This window comes from Lampetra fluviatilis, chromosome 48 (assembly GCF_964198595.1).
Source record: "Lampetra fluviatilis chromosome 48, kcLamFluv1.1, whole genome shotgun sequence".
Classification (NCBI taxonomy): domain Eukaryota; kingdom Metazoa; phylum Chordata; class Hyperoartia; order Petromyzontiformes; family Petromyzontidae; genus Lampetra; species Lampetra fluviatilis.
The window spans coordinates 3,036,292-3,063,846 of NC_136322.1; the positions used below are offsets into that span (position 1 = coordinate 3,036,292).

Genomic DNA, 27,555 nt, shown 5'->3' on the forward strand with positions numbered 1-27,555 from the left:
GCCACTTATTACCGTCGATTTGTAAAGGGATTCAGTGAGATTGCACGCCCCCTCACCCAACTCACCTCCCCTAAGAACCCCTATCAGTGGTCGGAGGCCTGCCAGACGGCTTTCACCACACTCAAAGACCACCTCACCCACACCCCCACCTTGGCTTTCCCAGATTTCACCACCGATTTTATTTTGGACACTGACGCCTGCAGCAGTGGGCTGGGCGCGGTGCTGTCGCAAGTGCAGGGTGGGACGGAGCGGGTCATCGCATACGCCAGTCGGACCCTGAGCGGGGCCGAACTGAACTATTGTGTAACCCGTCAGGAACTGTATGCTGTAATTTTCGCGTGTAAACAGTTCCGACCGTACTTGTACGGCAGGAAATGTCGTGTGCGCACCGATCATTATGCACTGCAGTTCCTCCTTACATTCAAGGAACCGCGGGGGCAGATGGCTCGATGGCTGGCGCAGCTGCAGGAGTACAACCTGCAGATCGAGTACCGAGCGGGGCGAACACACGCGAACGCGGACGCCTTGTCAAGACGGCCCGCGGTGCGCGCTGAGACGAGGGAGGGAGACGCCTGCCCGTGCTTCACGGGGGGACGCTGCCGCCAGGCAGCAGAACCCAAGGAGCGCGCGGAAACTAAACTCCCCCCCCCGAGAGAGAGTGCAGTGTGCGCCGCAGGAACCCCTGCAGAAGGAGCCCGGGGACAGACGGATCATCCCACCCCAACCGGGCGGATCCAAAAGGATGTCGGCTGCGCCTTCCCGGGCTTGGACGACGAGCAGCTGCGACAAACCCAGCAGCGGGATCCGGATCTGGCGGCGGTGGAGGCGGCACTGCGAGAGAGGAAGGATGCACTACCAGGGCCCTGGAGCGGTTTGTATGCCCGGTTGTGTGTAGAAAACGGGGTGGTGAGGGAACTGGCCGACGCTGGGCAGCCGGGGTGCATCTGCGTTCCCGCCCATGTGCGGCCCCAACTACTACGACTGGTACACGACCACCCGCTCGGGGGCCATGATGGGGAACGGCGCACCCGGGAGACTCTGCGTCGCCAGTATCTCTGGCCTAAATTAGCGCAAGATGTGGCCGCCTGGGTGCAGGGCTGCCGGGCCTGTCAGCAGTGTGGGCAAAAGCCGGCGAGGTACCAGGTACCCCTGAGGCCGTTCCGAGTCAGTCGGACGAATCAGTTGGTCGGAATCGACCTGCAGGGGCCCTTTCCACGATCCCACCGGGGCAACCGATATATTCTTGTAGCGGTGGAGTACTTCACCCGCTACCCCGTGGCGGTGGCTATCCCGGATAAAACAGCCCTCGTAGTGGCCCGGGCCTTCGTGGAAAACTACGTACTTAAGTGCGGGATCCCCGAACGAGTCATTACCGACCAGGGTAGTGAATTCGAGGCCGAACTATTCCAGGCGCTGTGCCGAGAGTTCGGGATCCAGAAGGACCGAACCACGGCATATCACCCCCAGGCGAACGGGATGGTAGAGAGGATGAACCAGACTCTGGCCGGGAAGCTTAAACGCATGGCGGCCGCGAATCAACAGGACTGGGACGAACACCTCCCCTATGCCCTGTTCGCCTACACCACCGCCGTTCACACATCTACAGGACAGACCCCGTTCCTAATGATGTTTGGTCGCGAGTCTCGCCTGCCCGCAGATCTGCTGTTCGGTGTCCCTCCGCCGCAACGGGAGGAAGGGAGCCACCCCATGGAGCACTTGCTGGAGACCCTGCGAGAGGCCAGGGGCCGAGCCTACCCGCACGGAGAGGCCGCGCACCAGCGGCAAGAGCAGGGCGCCCGACCCCGTATGGAGCCCCCCTTCTACACTGCGGGCTCCGAGGTGTGGCTGTACACTCCCCGCGTCGGTGCCGGACAGGTGGGGAAGCTGACCACCTACTGGCGAGGACCCTGGATTGTGAGACGGCAGATCTCACCATGGACGGTGCTGATTCAGGGAGGAGAGAGGGGCCGGGAGATGGTGGTCAACATCCGCCGACTGAAGCCGTGGCGAGCAGCCCCCGAGGGGGGGAGCCCCGCCGTCCAAGTACCCCGAAACCCCGGGGTCCCCCCACCCCCCGTGCCCGGGGGCCTCGCGCAGTATATGGGCCCCACGGAGCCCCGGGCTCCGAGGGGCCCCGGGCGGGGCCGGGGGCGACGAGGACGGCGACCCTTAAACCCCACCGCCTCTGAGTTTGTCCCCCAGCCCGCAGGTGCCGGAGACCGAGGGGAGCCGTTGGAATGGAGGAGGAGACCACCGCCGGAGCCCCAGGAGACGGAGCCGCCACCCCCGAGGCCAGCCACAAGGGCCGGGCGAATCCCGCGGACCCCGCGGCGATACCTCGTGGGGGCAACCCAGGCGAGGTGCTCCAGTCAACCCGGGACGGGGACTGGCACCCCGGGGGGTTATGTGGTGCCACAGCGACGGGGCCGCTCGGCCGAGCCAGGGAGCCGCCCGGCTTCCACCGCCGCACTGCCCCCCATCACCCCCCCCCACATAAACACGCACCCGCACCCACGTAGGGCCTCGTGGTCGGGTCACCTACCCTGAGTTTTCACCCGAGGGCCCCCTAGGGGGGTTACCCCACGGTTTCTCAGGGCCAGGGAATTGGACAGGACCCTTCCCAGGCCAAGTAACACTGCGGCGCCGTGGGCGGATTTGAGATCGCACGACCACGGCGAGCTCAGAGAGCCCCGCAGTTAGAAACGCATACAAACACAAACACGGGTCAGCAAGGCAGATAGCTGGGATCAGGACCCGGGACGACTGATTGGTCGAAAGTTCAAAGGCCGGCGGGATCGCAAAAGAGCGGGAAATCCTAGGCTCAGGATTGGTCGAGAGACCAAGGCGGTCGGGACGGGGGCGCCTAGCCTTTGATGTGAATAGTTTAAAAGAAAACGCAGGGGCAGTAGGGAACTCTCTTCTTCTGGAGTTTGGACACGGGGTCAGCGACGAAGGAGTCATCGGGCGAGCCGCTAGATTGTCTGCAGGACGATCTGAGCGCCGCAAGGTCACCAAGGACTACAGACGGTATCGTGTTGCGCGCCTTACAACACCTCAGAGCGGAGAGTAGGATCCGTAGGAGAGGGTTAGTTCGGGGTAAGGACGAGTAGGAAAGCGGTTTAGCAGAGAGCGCAGCATAGAATAGGGCTACACGGCACCAGAGTGTGGGTTAGAAGCGCCTTGCTGGCCCGCACACGCACACGGGTGGCTCGGTTGGTTAGCAAGGGCTAATAAAATCTCGAGCGTAGTAACAAAACCGTGTTGTTGGGTGTTTTTGGAACGTGGTATTAGCGTGCACTGCATTCGCGAGTGTGTGGTCGTATGCATAAAGGCCGTGGTCTCTGTACGATTGTGCGGGTACGGGGGTGTGTGCGTTAACGCCCGGGGAGAGCACTTTTGTGTGTCGGCGTGTGCCCCGCTTGCGTGTGCTCGTTACTTGCGTAAAGTGCGGCGCGGTGGTGGACCCCTGACCCCCGACCCCACGGCTCGAGCGCGTAATCGACTGCGCATTGTTGTACGGTTTGTCTCGCGCGCACGGCGGCGGCGGCTTGAGTCGTTGTGTCGGCGTGTGCCCCGCTTGCGTGTGCTCGTTACTTGCGTAAGTTCACGACGTGTGTAACACAGGTGCGCGATCCTAACGTGAGTGGTCAGTGTTGGGTGAGTGCCGTGCAGAGCTGTGTGTGGGTGTGCGCGTACGTGGTTAACTATGCCTGCTACGCGGACCCGCGGTGGAGGGGAATCCTCGGGTGACGGCTCCCACACCATGGGTGAGGAGCTTAGCGGCGGTTCGCTTAGCAGCGGGGGGGCGATTGATGATGTTAGTCCGGCCGTTAGTATTATCGAGGGAGGGATCTCGGGGGCTAGCGACCCCCACAGAGAGGATGAACCAGACTCTGGCCGGGAAGCTTAAACGCATGGCGGCCGCGAATCAACAGGACTGGGACGAACACCTCCCCTATGCCCTGTTCGCCTACACCACCGCCGTTCACACATCTACAGGACAGACCCCGTTCCTAATGATGTTTGGTCGCGAGTCTCGCCTGCCCGCAGATCTGCTGTTCGGTGTCCCTCCGCCGCAACGGGAGGAAGGGAGCCACCCCATGGAGCACTTGCTGGAGACCCTGCGAGAGGCCAGGGGCCGAGCCTACCCGCACGGAGAGGCCGCGCACCAGCGGCAAGAGCAGGGCGCCCGACCCCGTATGGAGCCCCCCTTCTACACTGCGGGCTCCGAGGTGTGGCTGTACACTCCCCGCGTCGGTGCCGGACAGGTGGGGAAGCTGACCACCTACTGGCGAGGACCCTGGATTGTGAGACGGCAGATCTCACCATGGACGGTGCTGATTCAGGGAGGAGAGAGGGGCCGGGAGATGGTGGTCAACATCCGCCGACTGAAGCCGTGGCGAGCGGCCCCCGAGGGGGGGAGCCCCGCCGTCCAAGTACCCCGAAACCCCGGGGTCCCCCCACCCCCCGTGCCCGGGGGCCTCGCGCAGTATATGGGCCCCACGGAGCCCCGGGCTCCGAGGGGCCCCGGGCGGGGCCGGGGGCGACGAGGACGGCGACCCTTAAACCCCACCGCCTCTGAGTTTGTCCCCCAGCCCGCAGGTGCCGGAGACCGAGGGGAGCCGTTGGAATGGAGGAGGAGACCACCGCCGGAGCCCCAGGAGACGGAGCCGCCACCCCCGAGGCCAGCCACAAGGGCCGGGCGAATCCCGCGGACCCCGCGGCGATACCTCGTGGGGGCAACCCAGGCGAGGTGCTCCAGTCAACCCGGGACGGGGACTGGCACCCCGGGGGGCTATGTGGTGCCACAGCGACGGGGCCGCTCGGCCGAGCCAGGGAGCCGCCCGGCTTCCACCGCCGCACTGCCCCCCATCACCCCCCCCACATAAACACGCACCCGCACCCACGTAGGGCCTCGTGGTCGGGTCACCTACCCTGAGTTTTCACCCGAGGGCCCCCTAGGGGGGTTACCCCACGGTTTCTCAGGGCCAGGGAATTGGACAGGACCCTTCCCAGGCCAAGTAACACTGCGGCGCCGTGGGCGGATTTGAGATCGCACGACCACGGCGAGCTCAGAGAGCCCCGCAGTTAGAAACGCATACAAACACAAACACGGGTCAGCAAGGCAGATAGCTGGGATCAGGACCCGGGACGACTGATTGGTCGAAAGTTCAAAGGCCGGCGGGATCGCAAAAGAGCGGGAAATCCTAGGCTCAGGATTGGTCGAGAGACCAAGGCGGTCGGGACGGGGGCTCCTAGCCTTTGATGTGAATAGTTTAAAAGAAAACGCAGGGGCAGTAGGGAACTCTCTTCTTCTGGAGTTTGGACACGGGGTCAGCGACGAAGGAGTCATCGGGCGAGCCGCTAGATTGTCTGCAGGACGATCTGAGCGCCGCAAGGTCACCAAGGACTACAGACGGTATCGTGTTGCGCGCCTTACAACACCTCAGAGCGGAGGGTAGGATCCGTAGGAGAGGGTTAGTTCGGGGTAAGGACGAGTAGGAAAGCGGTTTAGCAGAGAGCGCAGCATAGAATAGGGCTACACGGCACCAGAGTGTGGGTTAGAAGCGCCTTGCTGTCCCGCACACACACACGGGTGGCTCGGTTGGTTAGCAAGGGCTAATAAAATCTCGAGCGTAGTAACAAAACCGTGTTGTTGGGTGTTTTTGGAACGTGGTATTAGCGTGCACTGCATTCGCGAGTGTGTGGTCGTTGTACGCATAAAGGCCGTGGTCTCTGTACGATTGTGCGGGTACGGAGGTGTGTGCGTTAACGCCCGGGGAGAGCACTTTTGGTGTGTTGGCGTGACTACGCAGCCGTGTGAGAGGAGAATCGTCCTTGTACGATATTTGTGTTGACGTGCACGCGCGAGTGGGGGAGGGGACGAGTCGTCGTGTCGGCGTGTGCCCCGCTTGCGTGCGCTTGTTACTTGCGTAAGCTCTCGGCGTGCGTAATCGGCGTGCCCAAGGTGCGCGATCGTAACGTGGGCGGCCAGCGCGGCGCAGAGCGGCGCAGGAGTGGGTATCGCGTGTGGAGCTGTATGCGTGTGTGCGCGCACGTTCACGACGTGTGCAACACAGGTGCGCGATCCTAACGTGAGTGGTCAGGGTTGGGTGAGTGCCGTGCAGAGCTGTGTGTGGGTGTGCGCGTGCGTGGTTATCCATGCCTGCTACGCGGACCCGCGGTGGAGGGGAATCCTCGGGTGACGGCTCCCACACCCTGGGTGAGGAGCCTAGCGGCGGTTCGCTTAGCAGCGGGGGGGCGATTGATGATGTTAGTCCGGCCGTTAGTATTATCGAGGGAGGGATCTCGGGGGCTAGCGACCCCCACACTCTCTACCATCCCGTTTGCCTGGGGGTGATATGCCGTGGTTCGGTCCTTCTGGATCCCGAACTCTCGGCACAGCGCCTGGAATAGTTCGGCCTCGAATTCACTACCCTGGTCGGTAATGACTCGTTCGGGGATCCCGCACTTAAGTACGTAGTTTTCCACGAAGGCCCGGGCCACTACGAGGGCTGTTTTATCCGGGATAGCCACCGCCACGGGGTAGCGGGTGAAGTACTCCACCGCTACAAGAATATATCGGTTGCCCCGGTGGGATCGTGGAAAGGGCCCCTGCAAGTCGATTCCGACCAACTGATTCGTCCGACTGACTCGGAACGGCCTCAGGGGTACCTGGTACCTCGCCGGCTTTTGCCCACACTGCTGGCAGGCCCGGCAGCCCTGCACCCAGGCGGCCACATCTTGTGCCAATTTAGGCCAGAGATACTGGCGACGCAGAGTCTCCCGGGTGCGCCGTTCCCCATCATGGCCCCCGAGCGGGTGGTCGTGTACCAGTCGTAGTAGTTGGGGTCGCACATGGGCGGGAACGCAGATGCACCCAGGCTGCCCAGCGTCGGCCAGTTCCCTCACCACCCCGTTTTCCACACACAACCGGGCATACAAACCGCTCCAGGGCCCTGGTAGTGCATCCTCCTTCTCTCGCAGTGCCGCCTCCACCGCCGCCAGATCCGGATCTCGCTGCTGGGTCTGTCTCAGCTGCTCGTCGTTCAGGCCCGGGAAGGCGCAGCCGACGTCCTCCTGGATCCGTCCGATCGGGTCCCGAGCTGCGGGTCCCGCGCTTGCCGGGCGGTCGACGGGATCCTCGGTGCCACCTGCAAGGGTCTCTGTGGCGCACACTGCACTCTCTCTCGCTGGGGGGGGGTCAGTGGCCGCGGCCTCTCGGGGGTCCGTTGCCTGCCGGCAGCGTCCCCCCGTGAAACACGGGCAGGCCTCCTCCGCCCTCGTCTCGGCGAACACCGTGGGTCGCCTCGACAAGGCGTCCGCGTTTGCGTGCGTCCGGCCAGCCCGATACTCGATTTGCAGGTTGTACTCCTGCAACTGCGCCAACCACCGGGCCATCTGCCCCCGCGGCTCCTTGAATGTAAGAAGGAACTGCAGAGCATAATGGTCAGTGCGTACGCGACATCTCCTGCCGTACAAATACGGCCGGAACTGTTTGCATGCGAAAATTACGGCGTACAACTCTTGGCGGGTCACGCAATAGTTCAGCTCGGCCCCACTCAAGGTCCGGCTGGCGTACGCGATGACTCGTTCCGTCCCATCCTGTACCTGTGACAACACCGCGCCCAGCCCGCTGCTGCAGGCGTCGGTGTCCAAAATAAAATCGGTGGTAAAATCGGGGAAAGCGAGGGTGGGGGCGTGGGTGAGGTGATCTTTGAGAGTGGTGAAGGCCGTCTGGCAGGCCCCCGTCCACTGGTAGGGGTGCTTAGGGGAGGTGAGTTGGGTGAGAGGGCGTGCAATCTCACTGAATCCCTTTACAAATCGACGATAATAGGTGGCGAGCCCCAAAAATGATCTGATCTCCGTCAGATTCCTTGGCCGTGGCCACTCCACTACGGCGCGTACCTTCTCCGGATCGGTGTGCACGCCTGCCTCGCTGACGCGATGCCCGAGGTACCCCACCTCGCGTTGTGCGATGTAACACTTACGTGGCTTGAGCTTGAGATGAGCCGCTCGCAGTCGCTGGAACACCTCTCGAAGCCTGGACCAATGCTCAGACAAAGATCTACTGAACACTATCACATCGTCCAAGTAAATCAGGCACTGTTCCCACTGCAAGCCCCGCATCACCAACTCCATCAACCGCTGGAACGTCGCGGGCGCGTTAGTGAGTCCGAACGGCAACACTCGAAACTCAAACAGGCCCATCGGGGTGGTGAATGCTGTTTTTGGCCGATCCTCCTCCGTCATCTCCACCTGCCAGTACCCGGACGCGAGATCGAGGGTGGAAAAATACCGCGCTCCTGCGAGACTGTCGAAGGTGTCGTCGATGCGTGGGATGGGAAAAGCGTCGCCGAGGGTGACTGCGTTCAATTTTCGGTAATCAACGCAGAACCGAGTCGATCCGTCCTTTTTCGTTACCAGTACCACCGGGGCAGACCAAGGGCTCGCGGAGGGCTGGATTATGTTATCGCGTAGCATATCCGTGACTGCCTCTTTGATCTGGGTCCGTTCAGGCGCGCCCACTCGGTATGCGGGGAGTTTGATGGGTCGGGCTGCACCTGTGTCAATTTGGTGCTTGACCAGGTCGGTCCGGCCCACGTCCGAATCGTGCTCACTGAACACGTCGGCGTACTCCCGCAATAACCCGCGCAGCTGATCGGCCTCCCCCTTAGGTAAGGCTGCCCAAGGCACATGTAACGCATCCTGCAGGGGAACAATCTCGGCTCGGGGGGTCGGGCCGACCCGCCAGGCCAGATCCTGGCTGTCCTCGGGGCGGCCAGGGTCCTCCGCCCAGAGTGCGAACACCGAGTCGTTCGAGTGGCGAGCGTGCAGGGGGTGTACGGTGGCTACCGGGGTGCGTCGTCGTATCATTGCCGGGGTACTGTGTGGGTTAAACACACGTATAAACAATCGGTCCCCATCTGCGTTTACCAACGTGGCGGATCCCACTATCCCATACCGTTTTGCCAACTCCGGGTGAGGAGTTAGCATTACCTCTCCTGATGGTCGGAGCGCGGGGTCGGTGGGGGATGTTGCCACCGGCACCAGCATCTCGGTGAGTGGGTCGATGGTGACTGCCGTCGCCAGGATAGCGACCACAGGTGCGAAGCGGGGGCGCGTTGGTTCTCGTCCCAGGAACGGTATCCGCTCGCCGTTGCTCTCCATGGTGGCGCATCGCTGGCGGGGTTGCACGTTGAGTCCCAGCCGTTCTAAGAGGTCGGTACCTGCGATACACTCGTGACACAACGCACTCGACACGTAGAACTCCTGGGTGCACACCTGACTGCCTATGCGGACCTCTAGGGTGGCTCTCCCCAGCAGCCCCATTCCGGCTCCGCTCGCCGTGTGCAGCGCGCGGTCCGGTGCCTGCAGGTGACGCACGTCGACCCCGATCGCGCTGCAGTGCGCTGCGCTCACGAGCGAGGCCACCGCCCCCGTGTCCAGCAGAATTCGGGTACGCACTCCGTTTACCTCCCCTTCCACGAGCGACGTGGCCCCCGTGATCCCCGCCACCAGCTCCCGTAGCCAGTCGCCAGGAGTCACCGTTTCCGTGGGCGTTGTTGTTGGAACCTGTGTGGAGATCACTCGCTCGCCATTGTTACCGTCTTTTTGCATCGGGACCGCTTCGAATGCACCCCCAGATGGTCCACTCTCTAGGGGGCGTTGGGGTTTAACCCCGGCGCGTTTCTAGCGCGGGCGATCTGCGGACAGTCTCTCACGAGATGCCCTCGCCGGTCACACAGGTAACACGCACGGGGGGCCGTCCCGTAGGAGCCCCCCCGTCCGTTTCCTATCCCCCCTCCGGCACGCCGCTGCCCCGACTCTGCCTCTAGTCGGGCTACCCTCCCAGATAACCCTCCCACCGTGGCGCGTAGGTCCCCCATTTCGGATCGGATGGTCTCAACGGAGGATTGCACGTGGGTTACCTGGCCGGCTATATCTCCCATGCCGGTCTGTAACCCAGCTACCCAACCCGGGGTTGTCTCGCGGGACACTGGAGGTTCTCTTTCCCGGCCCCTTACCGTCCTCGCGAGCTCCTGTTCCTCCTCCTCGTCTTCCGAGAGCAGGCTCGCAATGGCGCGCTCTCGTCCCAGCCCCCGGAGCTGCGCGCGTTCGCTGTGAATTCTTTCACACTTACGTGCGCGCTCGACAAGGGTGTTAAAGGGAAGACGTGGGCAGCTCATGTCTGGCTGCCACCACGCCGTGCGAGACAGGTACCGCTGGATTTTCTCGGCAGCCAGTTCCTCAATAACCTCAGTTGCGTACCCCGGGCGTGCGATCTTTGTTAACTCGCGCACATCCTCGGCGTAATCACGGAGATCTTCGCCAGGTTGGCGACGGCGCGCCTCTAAGGCCGATTTTGCTTCCTCCTCGTCCCGTGTGCCAAAACGCTGATCGAGTCGGCGCATCAGCTCCTCTAGCTGTGTCTGTGCGCTCGCGGGTAACGCTTCTACAAAATCGGCTGCCCGCCCATCAAGATTCATATTAAGTTGACGTACTGCCTGCGCGTCCGTCCATCCATTAATTTCCTTGGCCCCTAAGAGATTGCGGGCGAATGCCTTCCACGAAGGGGCCCCCCGGCCGGTAAATATCAGTCTTATTTTAGCGTGAGGTAACGCGGGGGTCCGTACCGCTTCCGACACCAATTTGTGGGGGTCGCTAGCCCCCGAGATCCCTCCCTCGATAATACTAACGGCCGGACTAACATCATCAATCGCCCCCCCGCTGCTAAGCGAACCGCCGCTAGGCTCCTCACCCAGGGTGTGGGAGCCGTCACCCGAGGATTCCCCTCCACCGCGGGTCCGCGTAGCAGGCATGGATAACCACGCACGCGCACACCCACACACAGCTCTGCACGGCACTCACCCAACCCTGACCACTCACGTTAGGATCGCGCACCTGTGTTACACACGTCGTGAACGTGCGCGCACACACGCATACAGCTCCACATGCGATACCCACTCCTGCGCCGCCCTGCGCCGCGCTGGCCGCCCACGTTACGATCGCGCACCTTGGGCACGCCGATTACGCACGCCGAGAGCTTACGCAAGTAACGAGCGCACGTGTGGTGCCACAGCGACGGGGCCGCTCGGCCGAGCCAGGGAGCCGCCCGGCTTCCACCGCCGCACTGCCCCCCATCACCCCCCCCACATAAACACGCACCCGCACCCACGTAGGGCCTCGTGGTCGGGTCACCTACCCTGAGTTTTCACCCGAGGGCCCCCTAGGGGGGTTACCCCACGGTTTCTCAGGGCCAGGGAATTGGACAGGACCCTTCCCAGGACAAGTAATACTGCGGCGCCGTGGGCGGATTTGAGATCGCACGACCACGGCGAGCTCAGAGAGCCCCGCAGTTAGAAACGCATACAAACACAAACACGGGTCAGCAAGGCAGATAGCTGGGATCAGGACCCGGGACGACTGATTGGTCGAAAGTTCAAAGGCCGGCGGGATCGCAAAAGAGCGGGAAATCCTAGGCTCAGGATTGGTCGAGAGACCAAGGCGGTCGGGACGGGGGCGCCTAGCCTTTGATGTGAATAGTTTAAAAGAAAACGCAGGGGCAGTAGGGAACTCTCTTCTTCTGGAGTTTGGACACGGGGTCAGCGACGAAGGAGTCATCGGGCGAGCCGCTAGATTGTCTGCAGGACGATCTGAGCGCCGCAAGGTCACCAAGGACTACAGACGGTATCGTGTTGCGCGCCTTACAACACCTCAGAGCGGAGAGTAGGATCCGTGGGAGAGGGTTAGTTCGGGGTAAGGACGAGTAGGAAAGCGGTTTGGCAGAGAGCGCAGCATAGAATAGGGCTACACGGCACCAGAGTGTGGGTTAGAAGCGCCTTGCTGGCTCGCACACACACACGGGTGGCTCGGTTGGTTAGCAAGGGCTAATAAAATCTCGAGCATAGTAACAAAACCGTGTTGTTGGGTGTTTTTGGAACGTGGTATTAGCGTGCACTGCATTCGCGAGTGTGTGGTCGTTCTATGCATAAAGGCCGTGGTCTCTGTACGATTGTGCGGGTACGGAGGTGTGTGCGTTAACGCCCGGGGGGAGCACTTTTGTGTGTTGGCGTGACTACGCAGCCGTGTGAGAGGAGAATCGTCCTTGTACGATATTTGTGTTGACGTGCACGCGCGAGTGGGGGAGGGGACGAGTCGTCGTGTCGGCGTGTGCCCCGCTTGCGTGTGCTCGTTACTTGCGTAAAGTGCGGCGCGGTGGTGGACCCCTGACCCCCGACCCCGCCGCTCGAGCGCGTAATCGGCTGCGCATTGTTGTACGGTTTGTCTCGCGCGCACGGCGGCGGCGGCTTGAGTCGTTGTGTCGGCGTGTGCCCCGCTCGCGTGTGCTCGTTACTTGCGTAAGCTCTCGGCGTGCGTAATCGGCGTACCCCAGGTGCGCGATCGTAACGTGAGCGGCCAGCGTTGGGTGAGTGCCGTGCAGAGCTGTGTGTGGGTGTGCGCGTACGTGGTTAACCATGCCTGCTACGCGGACCCGCGGTGGAGGGGAATCCTCGGGTGACGGCTCCCACACCATGGGTGAGGAGCCTAGCGGCGGTTCGCTTAGCAGCGGGGGGGCGATTGATGATGTTAGTCCGGCCGTTAGTATTATCGAGGGAGGGATCTCGGGGGCTAGCGACCCCCACAAATTGGTGTCAGAAGTGGGATGGACCCCCGCGTTACCTCACGCTAAAATAAGACTGATATTTACCGGCCGGGGGGCCCCTTCGTGGAAGGCATTCGCCCGCAATCTCTTAGGGGCCAAGGAAATTAATGGATGGACGGACGCGCAGGCAGTACGTCAACTTAATATGAATCTTGATGGGCGGGCAGCCGATTTTGTAGAAGCGTTACCCGCGAGCGCACAGACACAGCTAGAGGAGCTGATGCGCCGACTCGATCAGCGTTTCGGCACGCGTGACGAGGAGGAAGCAAAATCGGCCTTAGAGGCGCGCCGTCGCCAACCTGGCGAAGATCTCCGTGATTACGCCGAGGATGTGCGCGAGTTAACAAAGATCGCACGCCCGGGGTACGCAACTGAGGTTATTGAGGAACTGGCTGCCGAGAAAATCCAGCGGTACCTGTCTCGCACGGCGTGGTGGCAGCCAGACATGAGCTGCCCACGTCTTCCCTTTAACACCCTTGTCGAGCGCGCACGTAAGTGTGAAAGAATTCACAGCGAACGCGCGCAGCTCCGGGGGCTGGGACGAGAGCGCGCCATTGCGAGCCTGCTCTCGGAAGACGAGGAGGAGGAACAGGAGCTCGCGAGGACGGTAAGGGGCCGGGAAAGAGAACCTCCAGTGTCCCGCGAGACAACCCCGGGATGGGTTGCCGGTATACAAACGGGTATAAAGGATGTCTCCGGCCAGGTAACCCAGGTACGCGAGGAAACGAACAAAAATATGACCCAATTGCAATCCTCCGTTGAGACCATCCGATCTGAAATGGGGGACCTACGCGCCACGGTGGGAGGGTTATCTGGGAGGGTAGCCCGACTAGAGGCGGAGGGTGGACAGCGGCGTAATGGGGGGGGAGGGAGTGGGCGGGGGGCCCACTACGGAGCCGCCCCCCCTCCCCGGGCATGTTATATGTGCGATCGCCGAGGGCATCTAGTGAGAGACTGTCCTGAAATCACCCGAGCTAGGCAGGCGCGGGGGTTAAACTCCAACGCCTCCTAGTGAGCGGACCAACTAGGGGTGCAATCGACGCGGTCCCGATACAAATAGACGGTAATGGTAATAATGGCGAGCGAGTGATCTCCACACAGGTTCCAACAACAACGCCCACGGAAACGGTGACTCCTGGCGACTGGCTACGGGAGCTGGTGGCGGGGATCACGGGGGCCACGTCGCTGGTGGAAGGGGAGGTACACGGAGTGCGTACCCGAATTCTGCTGGACACGGGGGCGGTGGCCTCGCTCGTGAGCGCAGCGCACTGCAGCGCGATCGGGGTCGACGTGCGTCACCTGCAGGCACCGGACCGCGCGCTGCACACGGCGAGCGGAGCCGGAATGGGGCTGCTGGGGAGAGCCACCCTAGAGTTCCGCATAGGAAACCAGGTGTGCACACAGGAATTCTACGTTTCGAGTGTGTTGTGCCACGAGTGCATTGCAGGAACGGACCTCCTGGAAAAGTTGGGACTTAACGTACAGCCCCGGCAACGATGCGCTACGGTGGAGGGCAGCGGGGAGCGGATTCCGTTCCTAGGACAGGAGCCGAATCGCCCACGCTTCACACCCGTGGCCGCTACGCTGGTGTCGGCCGTCACCATCGGGCCTCTCGCCGAGATGCTGGTGCCAGTGGCAACCCTCTCCACCGACCCAACCCACCGACCATCGGGCGAGGTAATGCTGACTCCTCACCCGGAGTTGGCATCGCGATACGGGGTGGTAGGGTCAGCCACACTGGTAAACGCAGATGGGGGCCGGCTGTTTATACGTGTGTTTAACCCACACAGTACCCCGGCAATGATACGACGACGCACCCCGGTAGCCACCGTACACCCCCTGCATGCTCGCCACTCGAACGACTCGGTGTTCGCACTCTGGGCGGAGGACCCTGGCCGCCCCGAGGACAGCCAGGATCTGGCCTGGCGGGTCGGCCCGACCCCCCGAGCCGAGATTGTTCCCCTGCAGGATGCGTTACATGTGCCTTGGGCAGCCTTACCTAAGGGGGAGGCCGATCAGCTGCGCGGGTTATTGCGGGAGTACGCCGACGTGTTCAGTGAGCACGATTCGGACGTGGGCCGGACCGACCTGGTCAAGCACCAAATTGACACAGGTGCAGCCCGACCCATCAAACTCCCCGCATACCGAGTGGGCGCGCCTGAACGGACCCAGATCAAAGAGGCAGTCACGGATATGCTACGCGATAACATAATCCAGCCCTCCGCGAGCCCTTGGTCTGCCCCGGTGGTACTGGTAACGAAAAAGGATGGGTCAACCCGGTTCTGTGTCGATTACCGTAAACTAAATGCAGTCACGCTCGGCGATGCCTTCCCCATACCCCGCATCGACGACACCTTCGACAGTCTCGCAGGAGCGCGGTATTTTTCCACCCTCGATCTGGCGTCCGGTTACTGGCAGGTGGAGATGACGGAGGAAGATCGGCCGAAAACCGCATTCACCACCCCGATGGGACTATTCGAGTTTCGAGTACTCCCGTTCGGACTCACCAATGCGCCTGCGACGTTCCAGCGGCTGATGGAGTTGGTGATGCGGGGCTTGCAATGGGAACAGTGCCTGATTTACTTGGACGATGTGATAGTGTTCAGTAGATCTTTGTCTGAGCATTGGTCCAGGCTTCGAGAGGTGTTCCAGCGACTGCGAGCGGCTCATCTCAAGCTCAAGCCACGTAAGTGTTACATCGCACAACGCGAGGTGGGGTACCTCGGGCATCGCGTCAGCGAGGCAGGCGTGCACACCGATCCGGAGAAGGTACGCGCCGTAGTGGAGTGGCCACGGCCAAGGAATCTGACGGAGATCAGATCATTTTTGGGGCTCGCCACCTATTATCGTCGATTTGTAAAGGGATTCAGCGAGATTGCACGCCCTCTCACCCAACTCACCTCCCCTAAGCACCCCTACCAGTGGACGGGGGCCTGCCAGACGGCCTTCACCACTCTCAAAGATCACCTCACCCATGCCCCCACCCTCGCTTTCCCCGATTTTACCACCGATTTTATTTTGGACACCGACGCCTGCAGCAGCGGGCTGGGCGCGGTGTTGTCACAGGTACAGGAGGGGACGGAACGAGTCATCGCGTACGCCAGCCGGACCTTGAGTGGGGCCGAGCTGAACTATTGCGTGACCCGCCAAGAGTTGTACGCCGTGATTTTCGCATGCAAACAGTTCCGGCCGTATTTGTACGGCAGGAGATGTCGCGTACGCACCGACCATTATGCTTTGCAGTTCCTTCTTACATTCAAGGAGCCGCGGGGGCAGATGGCCCGGTGGTTGGCGCAGTTGCAGGAGTACAACCTGCAAATCGAGTATCGGGCTGGCCGGACGCATGCAAACGCGGACGCCTTGTCGAGGCGACCCACGGTGTTCGCCGAGACGAGGGCGGAGGAGGCCTGCCCGTGTTTCACGGGGGGACGCTGCCGGCAGGCAACGGACCCCCGAGAGGCCGCGGCCACTGACCCCCCCCCAGCGAGAGAGAGTGCAGTGTGCGCCACAGAGACCCTCGCAGGTGGCACCGAGGATCCCGTCGACCGCCCGGCAAGCGCGGGACCCGCAGCTCGGGACCCGATCGGACGGATCCAGGAGGACGTCGGCTGCGCCTTCCCGGGCCTGAACGACGAGCAGCTGAGACAGACCCAGCAGCGAGATCCGGATCTGGCGGCGGTGGAGGCGGCACTGCGAGAGAAGGAGGATGCACTACCAGGGCCCTGGAGCGGTTTGTATGCCCGGTTGTGTGTGGAAAACGGGGTGGTGAGGGAACTGGCCGACGCTGGGCAGCCTGGGTGCATCTGCGTTCCCGCCCATGTGCGACCCCAACTACTACGACTGGTACACGACCACCCGCTCGGGGGCCATGATGGGGAACGGCGCACCCGGGAGACTCTGCGTCGCCAGTATCTCTGGCCTAAATTGGCGCAAGATGTGGCCGCCTGGGTGCAGGGCTGCCGGGCCTGTCAGCAGTGTGGGCAAAAGCCGGCGAGGTACCAGGTACCCCTGAGGCCGTTCCGAGTCAGTCGGACGAATCAGTTGGTCGGAATCGACCTGCAGGGGCCCTTTCCACGATCCCACCGGGGCAACCGATATATTCTTGTAGCGGTGGAGTACTTCACCCGCTACCCCGTGGCGGTGGCTATCCCGGATAAAACAGCCCTCGTAGTGGCCCGGGCCTTCGTGGAAAACTACGTACTTAAGTGCGGGATCCCCGAACGAGTCATTACCGACCAGGGTAGTGAATTCGAGGCCGAACTATTCCAGGCGCTGTGCCGAGAGTTCGGGATCCAGAAGGACCGAACCACGGCATATCACCCCCAGGCGAACGGGATGGTAGAGAGGATGAACCAGACTCTGGCCGGGAAGCTTAAACGCATGGCGGCCGCGAATCAACAGGACTGGGACGAACACCTCCCCTATGCCCTGTTCGCCTACACCACCGCCGTTCACACATCTACAGGACAGACCCCGTTCCTAATGATGTTTGGTCGCGAGTCTCGCCTGCCCGCAGATCTGCTGTTCGGTGTCCCTCCGCCGCAACGGGAGGAAGGGAGCCACCCCGTGGAGCACTTGCTGGAGACCCTGCGAGGGGCCAGGGGCCGAGCCTACCCGCACGGAGAGGCCGCGCACCAGCGGCAAGAGCAGGGCGCCCGACCCCGTATGGAGCCCCCCTTCTACACTGCGGGCTCCGAGGTGTGGCTGTACACTCCCCGCGTCGGTGCCGGACAGGTGGGGAAGCTGACCACCTACTGGCGAGGACCCTGGATTGTGAGACGGCAGATCTCACCATGGACGGTGCTGATTCAGGGAGGAGAGAGGGGCCGGGAGATGGTGGTCAACATCCGCCGACTGAAGCCGTGGCGAGCAGCCCCCGAGGGGGGGAGCCCCGCCGTCCAAGTACCCCGAAACCCCGGGGTCCCCCCACCCCCCGTGCCCGGGGGCCTCGCGCAGTATATGGGCCCCACGGAGCCCCGGGCTCCGAGGGGCCCCGGGCGGGGCCGGGGGCGACGAGGACGGCGACCCTTAAACCCCACCGCCTCTGAGTTTGTCCCCCAGCCCGCAGGTGCCGGAGACCGAGGGGAGCCGTTGGAATGGAGGAGGAGACCACCGCCGGAGCCCCAGGAGACGGAGCAGCCACCCCCGAGACCAGCCACAAGGGCCGGGCGAATCCCGCGGACCCCGCGGCGATACCTCGTGGGGGCAACCCAGGCGAGGTGCTCCAGTCAACCCGGGACGGGGACTGGCACCCCGGGGGGCTATGTGGTGCCACAGCGACGGGGCCGCTCGGCCGAGCCAGGGAGCCGCCCGGCTTCCACCGCCGCACTGCCCCCCATCACCCCCCCCACATAAACACGCACCCGCACCCACGTAGGGCCTCGTGGTCGGGTCACCTACCCTGAGTTTTCACCCGAGGGCCCCCTAGGGGGGTTACCCCACGGTTTCTCAGGGCCAGGGAATTGGACAGGACCCTTCCCAGGCCAAGTAACACTGCGGCGCCGTGGGCGGATTTGAGATCGCACGACCACGGCGAGCTCAGAGAGCCCCGCAGTTAGAAACGCATACAAACACAAACACGGGTCAGCAAGGCAGATAGCTGGGATCAGGACCCGGGACGACTGATTGGTCGAAAGTTCAAAGGCCGGCGGGATCGCAAAAGAGCGGGAAATCCTAGGCTCAGGATTGGTCGAGAGACCAAGGCGGTCGGGACGGGGGCGCCTAGCCTTTGATGTGAATAGTTTAAAAGAAAACGCAGGGGCAGTAGGGAACTCTCTTCTTCTGGAGTTTGGACACGGGGTCAGCGACGAAGGAGTCATCGGGCGAGCCGCTAGATTGTCTGCAGGACGATCTGAGCGCCGCAAGGTCACCAAGGACTACAGACGGTATCGTGTTGCGCGCCTTACAACACCTCAGAGCGGAGAGTAGGATCCGTGGGAGAGGGTTAGTTCGGGGTAAGGACGAGTAGGAAAGCGGTTTGGCAGAGAGCGCAGCATAGAATAGGGCTACACGGCACCAGAGTGTGGGTTAGAAGCGCCTTGCTGGCTCGCACACACACACGGGTGGCTCGGTTGGTTAGCAAGGGCTAATAAAATCTCGAGCATAGTAACAAAACCGTGTTGTTGGGTGTTTTTGGAACGTGGTATTAGCGTGCACTGCATTCGCGAGTGTGTGGTCGTTCTATGCATAAAGGCCGTGGTCTCTGTACGATTGTGCGGGTACGGAGGTGTGTGCGTTAACGCCCGGGGGGAGCACTTTTGTGTGTTGGCGTGACTACGCAGCCGTGTGAGAGGAGAATCGTCCTTGTACGATATTTGTGTTGACGTGCACGCGCGAGTGGGGGAGGGGACGAGTCGTCGTGTCGGCGTGTGCCCCGCTTGCGTGTGCTCGTTACTTGCGTAAAGTGCGGCGCGGTGGTGGACCCCTGACCCCCGACCCCGCCGCTCGAGCGCGTAATCGGCTGCGCATTGTTGTACGGTTTGTCTCGCGCGCACGGCGGCGGCGGCTTGAGTCGTTGTGTCGGCGTGTGCCCCGCTCGCGTGTGCTCGTTACTTGCGTAAGCTCTCGGCGTGCGTAATCGGCGTACCCCAGGTGCGCGATCGTAACGTGAGCGGCCAGCGTTGGGTGAGTGCCGTGCAGAGCTGTGTGTGGGTGTGCGCGTACGTGGTTAACCATGCCTGCTACGCGGACCCGCGGTGGAGGGGAATCCTCGGGTGACGGCTCCCACACCATGGGTGAGGAGCCTAGCGGCGGTTCGCTTAGCAGCGGGGGGGGCGATTGATGATGTTAGTCCGGCCGTTAGTATTATCGAGGGAGGGATCTCGGGGGCTAGCGACCCCCACACACGCAAGCGGGGCACACGCCGACACGACGACTCGTCCCCTCCCCCACTCGCGCGTGCACGTCAACACAAATATCGTACAAGGACGATTCTCCTCTCACACGGCTGCGTAGTCACGCCAGCACACCAAAAGTGCTCTCCCCGGGCGTTAACGCACACACCTCCGTACCCGCACAATCGTACAGAGACCACGGCCTTCATGCGTACAACGACCACACACTCGCGAATGCAGTGCACGCTAATACCACGTTCCAAAAACACCCAACAACACGGTTTTGTTACTACGCTCGAGATTTTATTAGCCCTTGCTAACCAACCGAGCCACCCGTGTGTGTGTGCGGGACAGCAAGGCGCTTCTAACCCACACTCTGGTGCCGTGTAGCCCTATTCTATGCTGCGCTCTCTGCTAAACCGCTTTCCTACTCGTCCTTACCCCGAACTAACCCTCTCCTACGGATCCTACCCTCCGCTCTGAGGTGTTGTAAGGCGCGCAACACGATACCGTCTGTAGTCCTTGGTGACCTTGCGGCGCTCAGATCGTCCTGCAGACAATCTAGCGGCTCGCCCGATGACTCCTTCGTCGCTGACTCCGTGTCCAAACTCCAGAAGAAGAGAGTTCCCTACTGCCCCTGCGTTTTCTTTTAAACTATTCACATCAAAGGCTAGGAGCCCCCGTCCCGACCGCCTTGGTCTCTCGACCAATCCTGAGCCTAGGATTTCCCGCTCTTTTGCGATCCCGCCGGCCTTTGAACTTTCGACCAATCAGTCGTCCCGGGTCCTGATCCCAGCTATCTGCCTTGCTGACCCGTGTTTGTGTTTGTATGCGTTTCTAACTGCGGGGCTCTCTGAGCTCGCCGTGGTCGTGCGATCTCAAATCCGCCCACGGCGCCGCAGTGTTACTTGGCCTGGGAAGGGTCCTGTCCAATTCCTTGGCCCTGAGAAACCGTGGGGTAACCCCCCTAGGGGGCCCTCGGGTGAAAACTCAGGGTAGGTGACCCGACCACGAGGCCCTACGTGGGTGCGGGTGCGTGTTTATGTGGGGGGGGTGATGGGGGGCAGTGCGGCGGTGGAAGCCGGGCGGCTCCCTGGCTCGGCCGAGCGGCCCCGTCGCTGTGGCACCACATCTGCTAATATGTCTGTCTATAGTTTTCTGGTTAGATATTATGTCGCTATTTCATTATACCTGATGATGATTGCTTGTGTTGCAATCGAAACGTCGTATTCTATTATTTAATTTAATTTATTATTTTATCTTCAGACGTGACTTAACCGAAAGAACCAAATAATTAAATGTTTCTATTTAAAAACATGAGGGAATGTAACATTGTTAAACATAACTCCCTTTCACACACGCGGGGGTACGACACGAATGGAGAGTTTCAGGCCTAGTTCTAGGCTTTAGGCCTAGCTGTAGGCTTTAGGGCGCTGTGAGTTTTTTTTTAATTTCAAAGTTTTAATTAAAAGCTATCTCAGGGAATTATTAGGGCGCTGTTAGTTGTTTTATTTAATTTCAAAGTTTTAATTAAAAGCTATCTCAGGGAATTATTAGGGAATGTTACGTGTTTAGCCAGGAAAGCCTCATTAATTTAAATGTTTTAATTAAAAGCTGAGGGAATTATAAGGGAATGTTACACTTGTTTAGCCAGGATAGCGTCACTGAGTCTAAAGGTTTTCGTAGGGTCATGCCAAATGTTTGCAGTAGGGGGCGATGTTGACGGACGGACACATTAATCTATTGGTGGTCTGGTCCACTTCGTTCCTACCAGTATAACAAAACTCCTGTGTACGACTGTCCGAGCTCTTTGCAAGTAAGTGGGTGGCTCTGAAAAGAGCCGTTGTTGTGGTGGTAGAGGCGGCGGCGCGTTCACTTCTTTGCCTGAGAGGTCTTCTTGGGCAGCAGCACGGCCTGGATGTTGGGCAGCACACCGCCCTGGGCGATAGTCACGCCGCCCATGAGCTTGTTGAGCTCCTCGTCGTTTCGCACGGCGAGCTGCAGGTGTCGGGGGATGATCCTCGTCTTCTTGTTGTCGCGGGCGGCATTGCCAGCCAGCTCGAGGATCTCGGCAGAAAGGTACTCGAGCACGGCGGCCAGGTAGACGGGTGCTCCAGCGCCGACCCGCTGGGCGTAATTGCCCTTGCGGAGCAGCCTGTGAACGCGACCCACGGGGAACTGCAGGCCGGCGCGGGAAGAGCGGGACTTTGCCTTGGCGCGAGACTTGCCACCGGTCTTGCCGCGTCCAGACATTGTTAAGCGACCTAGGATGCAAAAAGCACTGGAGACAAAGTACGAACGATTTGTGACGTTAACACGCACCACCGGAGCGGCTTTTATAGCGGAGACGAGGATCGTAGAGCGCGCCGCTGCTGATTGGCTCCTCTCGGTCGAGTCCCGCCCTCTCCTTGAGCCACCAATGAAAAGCCGGGACGCGAGGATTCGATGTTGACTTTAATTATTTGTATCCATATATATTTTAATGCGGGCACGCATCTTATGAATGAAACAATGCGATACACGTACTTAATAGGTTCAAGTTTTAAGCATGATAGAGTTAATTAATGGGCACGTGCTGGCAAGTCAAACTTATAAGCGGATTCCGCAAATATCAATGTATTATTGATTATAATAATCATTTTGAGGGACCGCATTGGTTATAAGAAATCATTGTGATAGCCTTGAGCTCGTGATTGATCGCCCACGTGCCTATACGGTGTATATATATTTTCCTTTAACCGCCTGTTCGGGCAATGCCTAAAAATATATGTGCGTGAATAATTCAGTCTCTTAGTTTGCAAAATGTGAACTTCTTATCAGCTCGGGCTTGAAACAACATAAACCAATATCTTTGGGTTTAATAGTTAATATATTTCACCAAAATAACCCTTTTGTTGAACATTATGTAAGCATGGTTTCACAACGCTTATATACGACACCAACGTGTGATGTTGAAAAATATGAGCGGCGGGGTATAGAAAATGAACTTCATTGTCGCTTACGCCTGACGACTCGTGAGAGCCGTGACCAGCAAACGAAGGTTTCCGGCACCCGAACTTTGAATAACACACATGGAAGCGTTTTCATGAGTAAGTGGTGGCTCTGAAAAGAGCCTTTGTGTTGTGCTTTGAGGGCCGAGCTGGGCGTTCAAGCGCGCTCGCCACGAATGCGGCGGGCGAGCTGAATGTCCTTGGGCATGATGGTGACGCGCTTGGCGTGGATGGCGCACAGGTTGGTGTCCTCGAAGAGCGCGACAAGGTACGCTTCGCTGGCCTCCTGCAGAGCCATGACAGCGGAGCTCTGGAAGCGCAGGTCGGTCTTGAAGTCCTGCGCGATCTCCCTGACGAGGCGCTGGAAGGGCAGTTTGCGGATGAGCAGCTCGGTGGACTTCTGGTAGCGGCGGATCTCGCGCAGAGCGACGGTGCCGGGCCTGTAGCGGTGAGGCTTCTTGACGCCGCCCGTGGCCGGAGCGCTCTTTTGGGCCGCCTTGGTGGCGAGTTGCTTGCGGGGGGCCTTGCCGCCCGTGGACTTGCGAGCCGTCTGCTTGGTGCGAGCCATGGCTTGGTGAGGGCAAAGATTCTCACAGGCGGGGAGAAGGCGGCTTATGTAGCCCAGAGCGCGCGCTCACTGGTCAGCGGAGTCGTGACGTGCGAAGAAGGGGAGCGTGCTGATTGGTTGGCAGCGTGCAATGATCTCGAGTCGTCAACTCTTCTTAATCAACAAAATGTTCACAGTTTGGATCATTTCAGAATGCCGCATCACGATGCAGTAGTACCGTTTGAGCGCCGTCGATGTCTTTAACGGATGTTCTTTTCTCAAGCAAACACCTTTCCGAAAACAACTTTACAGTGCTCTGCATGATCTAAATAAAGTGTGAAGAAACTGCACTTCATTGGAAACAGTAATACGTAAAAATGTCGAAAAGAGGTGATCACAGGAATAGATATATATTCTCTTGGCATTGAGATGATGATCAATTATACTGCACGAGTCATCCATGCTAGGCGCTTACTTTTACATATATGTACACGTGCAAAATGTTAGTTCCTGCCCGAAAATACAACCACGAATTAAATATATTGCATTGCAAGGTTTTGGCGCCAAATATCCAATGTAATATCTGAATGGGCTGCAGATGAAATCAATGGACAATCAAGTCCAAGAAATGCCTGCTGGTGAATATGATGTGCCATGAATATTGTTATCGCTTTTATTCACGTGGAAACATGTTAAAATGCGTTCGATCTCTCCACTTCACTCAATGAGCGAACAATGTCCCCGCGTGAACCGGGGCTTTGTTGGAAGTTTCGTTTTGTACTCCTGCTAGGACTGGTACAAGCAGGTTCGGAGAGGTGGGTGGCTCTGAAAAGAGCCTTTGTAATTAATGGTGGAGTCGAGGCTTCACTTGGAGCTTGTGTACTTGGTGACGGCCTTGGTGCCCTCCGACACGGCGTGCTTGGCCAGCTCGCCGGGGAGCAGCAGTCGCACTGCGGTCTGGATCTCCCGAGAAGTGATGGTGGAGCGCTTGTTGTAGTGCGCCAGGCGGGACGCCTCGGAAGCGATGCGCTCGAAGATGTCGTTGACGAACGAGTTCATGATGCTCATTGCCTTGGACGAGATGCCGGTATCGGGGTGCACCTGCTTCATCACCTTGTAGATGTAAATGGCGTAGCTCTCCTTCCTGCGGTGGCGTCGCTTCTTGCCATCCTTGCGCGTTGCCTTGGTCACAGCCTTCTTGGAGCCCTTCTTGGGAGCAGGAACCTTGGCCGGCCCAGCGCTCTTTGATGCGGGAGGATCGGGCATGTCGACGCGTTGTAGGCAGCTTCAGGTCAGAACAGACGGGAAGCGAATGTGGATGTCGGTCGGGCGATGAGCTCCTTTTATAGGAGGCGAGATGCAAATCAGAGGATCGTAGTGCGCGGCGCTGCTGAGTGGCTCTTTTAGTACCATCCCTCTCCATCAGCCTACAATGAGAAACGCGGACGCGATGCTCACTTTAATATCGTTTTTACTGCAAAAAGGACTTGTGAATATAACACAATGTAATGTCCAAACATGTATATTAGTGAATTGCAGCCATGGCCATTGCCTTTGTTTTAATAAGGATGACTGGAAAACCCAATACAGTATATTGTGTTTTGAGCGTGGGTTTTTTTGTTTCTTACGAGGGATTGTTTCACCACTCGTCTAATACGGCGCACGGGCGTTTTAAGAACGCAATTTGGAAAAATACAAGCGCTCGGTGGAGAAAAATAACTTCGCTGTTGTGCTGTACAGGTGGAGATTAGCATTCCGGCACGCTACGTCAATTAGGACGAGTGTGCTGTAAGATTGTGGCGCCAAATGCTCCACGTAATATCGGAATCGGCTGCAGCTGGAAATAATTAACGCAAAAATACCAGAAATGGGTACTGTATTAACGCGTTCAAGAATTACGCCTTGTTAAATGTGACGTGTCGTGAATATCATGATTTCTTTCATTCATGTGGAAGCAGATGAAGATTCGCCAACTCAACAAGCAAACGTCCACCACGCTCACGAGGAATTGGCGCGCAACAACCCAGGACATGTGCTCCATTTAGAAAGTGTTTGGCAACACTGGCGCAAGCAGTTTCGAAGAGGTGGGTGGCTCTGAAAAGAGCCTTTGGGTTGGCTTAGTGTGCGAGAGATGGGCGCTCAGCCTCCGAAGCCGTAGAGAGTGCGGCCCTGGCGCTTGAGGGCGTAGACCACGTCCATGGCGGTGACGGTCTTGCGCTTGGCGTGCTCCGTGTAGGTGACGGCGTCGCGGATGACGTTCTCAAGGAAGACCTTCAGGACGCCGCGGGTCTCCTCGTAGATGAGGCCCGAGATGCGCTTCACACCGCCGCGGCGAGCGAGGCGGCGGATGGCGGGCTTGGTGATGCCCTGGATGTTGTCGCGCAGCACCTTGCGATGGCGTTTTGCGCCTCCCTTGCCGAGCCCCTTACCGCCTTTACCGCGTCCAGACATTCCGACTACTTCTGACAAAGCTCGCGAGAGACTGCGCGCTCAGCTTGCAGCAGCAGCCGCCTTTATACCCGAAGCGTGGTGACGTCACCGACCACCCCTGCCCTCCGCGATGGCTCCGCCTTAAACCTTAGACCTTTAACCTCTGTGACGAAGAAAACCCTCCACTGTCGTCAATAACACTTCCTTGACATGTATAATATGCGACGTTTTGGGCAATGACCCTTCTTCGAAGCACTCTGTAATGATATTGGCACACCCGCAGCGAACGCGAGAGGAACGCGATCTGTTGCAAGATTGCACGTGGAGTGAATGATCGGTGTAAGGTCTTGTTTTCAAGTGAACAAGATGAACTAACTTTATAATCGTGTGAAGCTAAACGGCTTCCAACACAATAGTTGAGTGAACGTCACCAACTAGTTCTCCCAAAGTAAGAAAGACATTGCAAACAATGCGATATTTACGTATAGAAATTAATTTTAATAGAGAAGTTTAGATGGTGCACCGCAATGTTTACAAAACAAAGTGAAAAGGCGAGAACGAGCGAATGAAGGCAAATTGAGTAAAGCTGTCTGGAATCAATACCTTTTTAGACTAAATTCCATATTTGGCACCAGTAACATGATGACGGAATGAAGAGGTGCAACACATAATTCGGACGTCGCTGAGATTACTCTGCACTCCGTTCGAGTGAGGGAGCTGTGTGGGGGTCGCTAGCCCCCGAGATCCCTCCCTCGATAATACTAACGTCCGGACTAACATCATCAATCGCCCCCCCGCTGCTAAGCGAACCGCCGCTAGGCTCCTCACCCAGGGTGTGGGAGCCGTCACCCGAGGATTCCCCTCCACCGCGGGTCCGCGTAGCAGGCATGGATAACCACGCACGCGCACACCCACACACAGCTCTGCACGGCACTCACCCAACCCTGACCACTCACGTTAGGATCGCGCACCTGTGTTACACACGTCGTGAACGTGCGCGCACACACGCATACAGCTCCACACGCGATACCCACTCCTGCGCCGCTCTGCGCCGCGCTGGCCGCCCACGTTACGATCGCGCACCTTGGGCACGCCGATTACGCACGCCGAGAGCTTACGCAAGTAACGAGCGCACGCAAGCGGGGCACACGCCGACACGACGACTCGTCCCCTCCCCCACTCGCGCGTGCACGTCAACACAAATATCGTACAAGGACGATTCTCCTCTCACACGGCTGCGTAGTCACGCCAGCACACCAAAAGTGCTCTCCCCGGGCGTTAACGCACACACCTCCGTACCCGCACAATCGTACAGAGACCACGGCCTTTATGCGTACAACGACCACACACTCGCGAATGCAGTGCACGCTAATACCACGTTCCAAAAACACCCAACAACACGGTTTTGTTACTACGCTCGAGATTTTATTAGCCCTTGCTAACCAACCGAGCCACCCGTGTGTGTGTGCGGGACAGCAAGGCGCTTCTAACCCACACTCTGGTGCCGTGTAGCCCTATTCTATGCTGCGCTCTCTGCTAAACCGCTTTCCTACTCGTCCTTACCCCGAACTAACCCTCTCCTACGGATCCTACCCTCCGCTCTGAGGTGTTGTAAGGCGCGCAACACGATACCGTCTGTAGTCCTTGGTGACCTTGCGGCGCTCAGATCGTCCTGCAGACAATCTAGCGGCTCGCCCGATGACTCCTTCGTCGCTGACCCCGTGTCCAAACTCCAGAAGAAGAGAGTTCCCTACTGCCCCTGCGTTTTCTTTTAAACTATTCACATCAAAGGCTAGGAGCCCCCGTCCCGACCGCCTTGGTCTCTCGACCAATCCTGAGCCTAGGATTTCCCGCTCTTTTGCGATCCCGCCGGCCTTTGAACTTTCGACCAATCAGTCGTCCCGGGTCCTGATCCCAGCTATCTGCCTTGCTGACCCGTGTTTGTGTTTGTATGCGTTTCTAACTGCGGGGCTCTCTGAGCTCGCCGTGGTCGTGCGATCTCAAATCCGCCCACGGCGCCGCAGTGTTACTTGGCCTGGGAAGGGTCCTGTCCAATTCCCTGGCCCTGAGAAACCGTGGGGTAACCCC

At 59.5% G+C, this 27,555-nt stretch overlaps 4 protein-coding genes across 4 annotated transcripts; all 4 read right to left on the reverse strand.

Moving 5' to 3' along the window:
* Nucleotides 1–21,372: 21,372 nt before the first annotated feature.
* On the reverse strand, nucleotides 21,373–22,573 carry LOC144947992 (histone H2A-like). Its single transcript, XM_078877419.1, has 2 exons — nucleotides 22,552–22,573; nucleotides 21,373–21,833 (listed from the first exon to the last, which is right to left on the reverse strand). The coding sequence occupies exons 1-2, from the start codon at nucleotides 22,571–22,573 to the stop codon at nucleotides 21,373–21,375; spliced, it is 483 nt and encodes a 160-aa protein (XP_078733545.1).
* A 74-nt stretch (nucleotides 22,574–22,647) lies between these two features.
* On the reverse strand, nucleotides 22,648–23,058 carry LOC144948149 (histone H3-like). The gene has a single exon (XM_078877578.1). The coding sequence runs from the start codon at nucleotides 23,056–23,058 to the stop codon at nucleotides 22,648–22,650; it is 411 nt and encodes a 136-aa protein (XP_078733704.1).
* Nucleotides 23,059–23,901: 843 nt separating this feature from the next.
* LOC144947993 (histone H2B type 3-B-like) lies at nucleotides 23,902–25,078 on the reverse strand. Its single transcript, XM_078877420.1, has 2 exons — nucleotides 25,068–25,078; nucleotides 23,902–24,322 (listed from the first exon to the last, which is right to left on the reverse strand). The coding sequence occupies exons 1-2, from the start codon at nucleotides 25,076–25,078 to the stop codon at nucleotides 23,902–23,904; spliced, it is 432 nt and encodes a 143-aa protein (XP_078733546.1).
* Nucleotides 25,079–25,176: 98 nt separating this feature from the next.
* On the reverse strand, nucleotides 25,177–25,488 carry LOC144947994 (histone H4). Its single transcript, XM_078877421.1, has one exon. The coding sequence runs from the start codon at nucleotides 25,486–25,488 to the stop codon at nucleotides 25,177–25,179; it is 312 nt and encodes a 103-aa protein (XP_078733547.1).
* Between the last annotated feature and the right edge of the window lie 2,067 nt (nucleotides 25,489–27,555).

Bases quoted from the DNA above. Each gene is read 5' to 3' on its own strand.
- LOC144947992 (XM_078877419.1), bottom strand. From the start codon at position 22,573: ATGTGTGTTATTCAAAGTTCGG. The intron at 21,834-22,551 runs GTGCCGGAAACC...CCGCTATAAAAG, and splicing joins GTGTGTTATTCAAAGTTCGG to CCGCTCCGGTGGTGCGTGTT.
- LOC144948149 (XM_078877578.1), bottom strand. From the start codon at position 23,058: ATGGCTCGCACCAAGCAGACGGCTCGCAAGTCCACGGGCGGCAAGGCC.
- LOC144947994 (XM_078877421.1), bottom strand. From the start codon at position 25,488: ATGTCTGGACGCGGTAAAGGCGGTAAGGGGCTCGGCAAGGGAGGCGCA.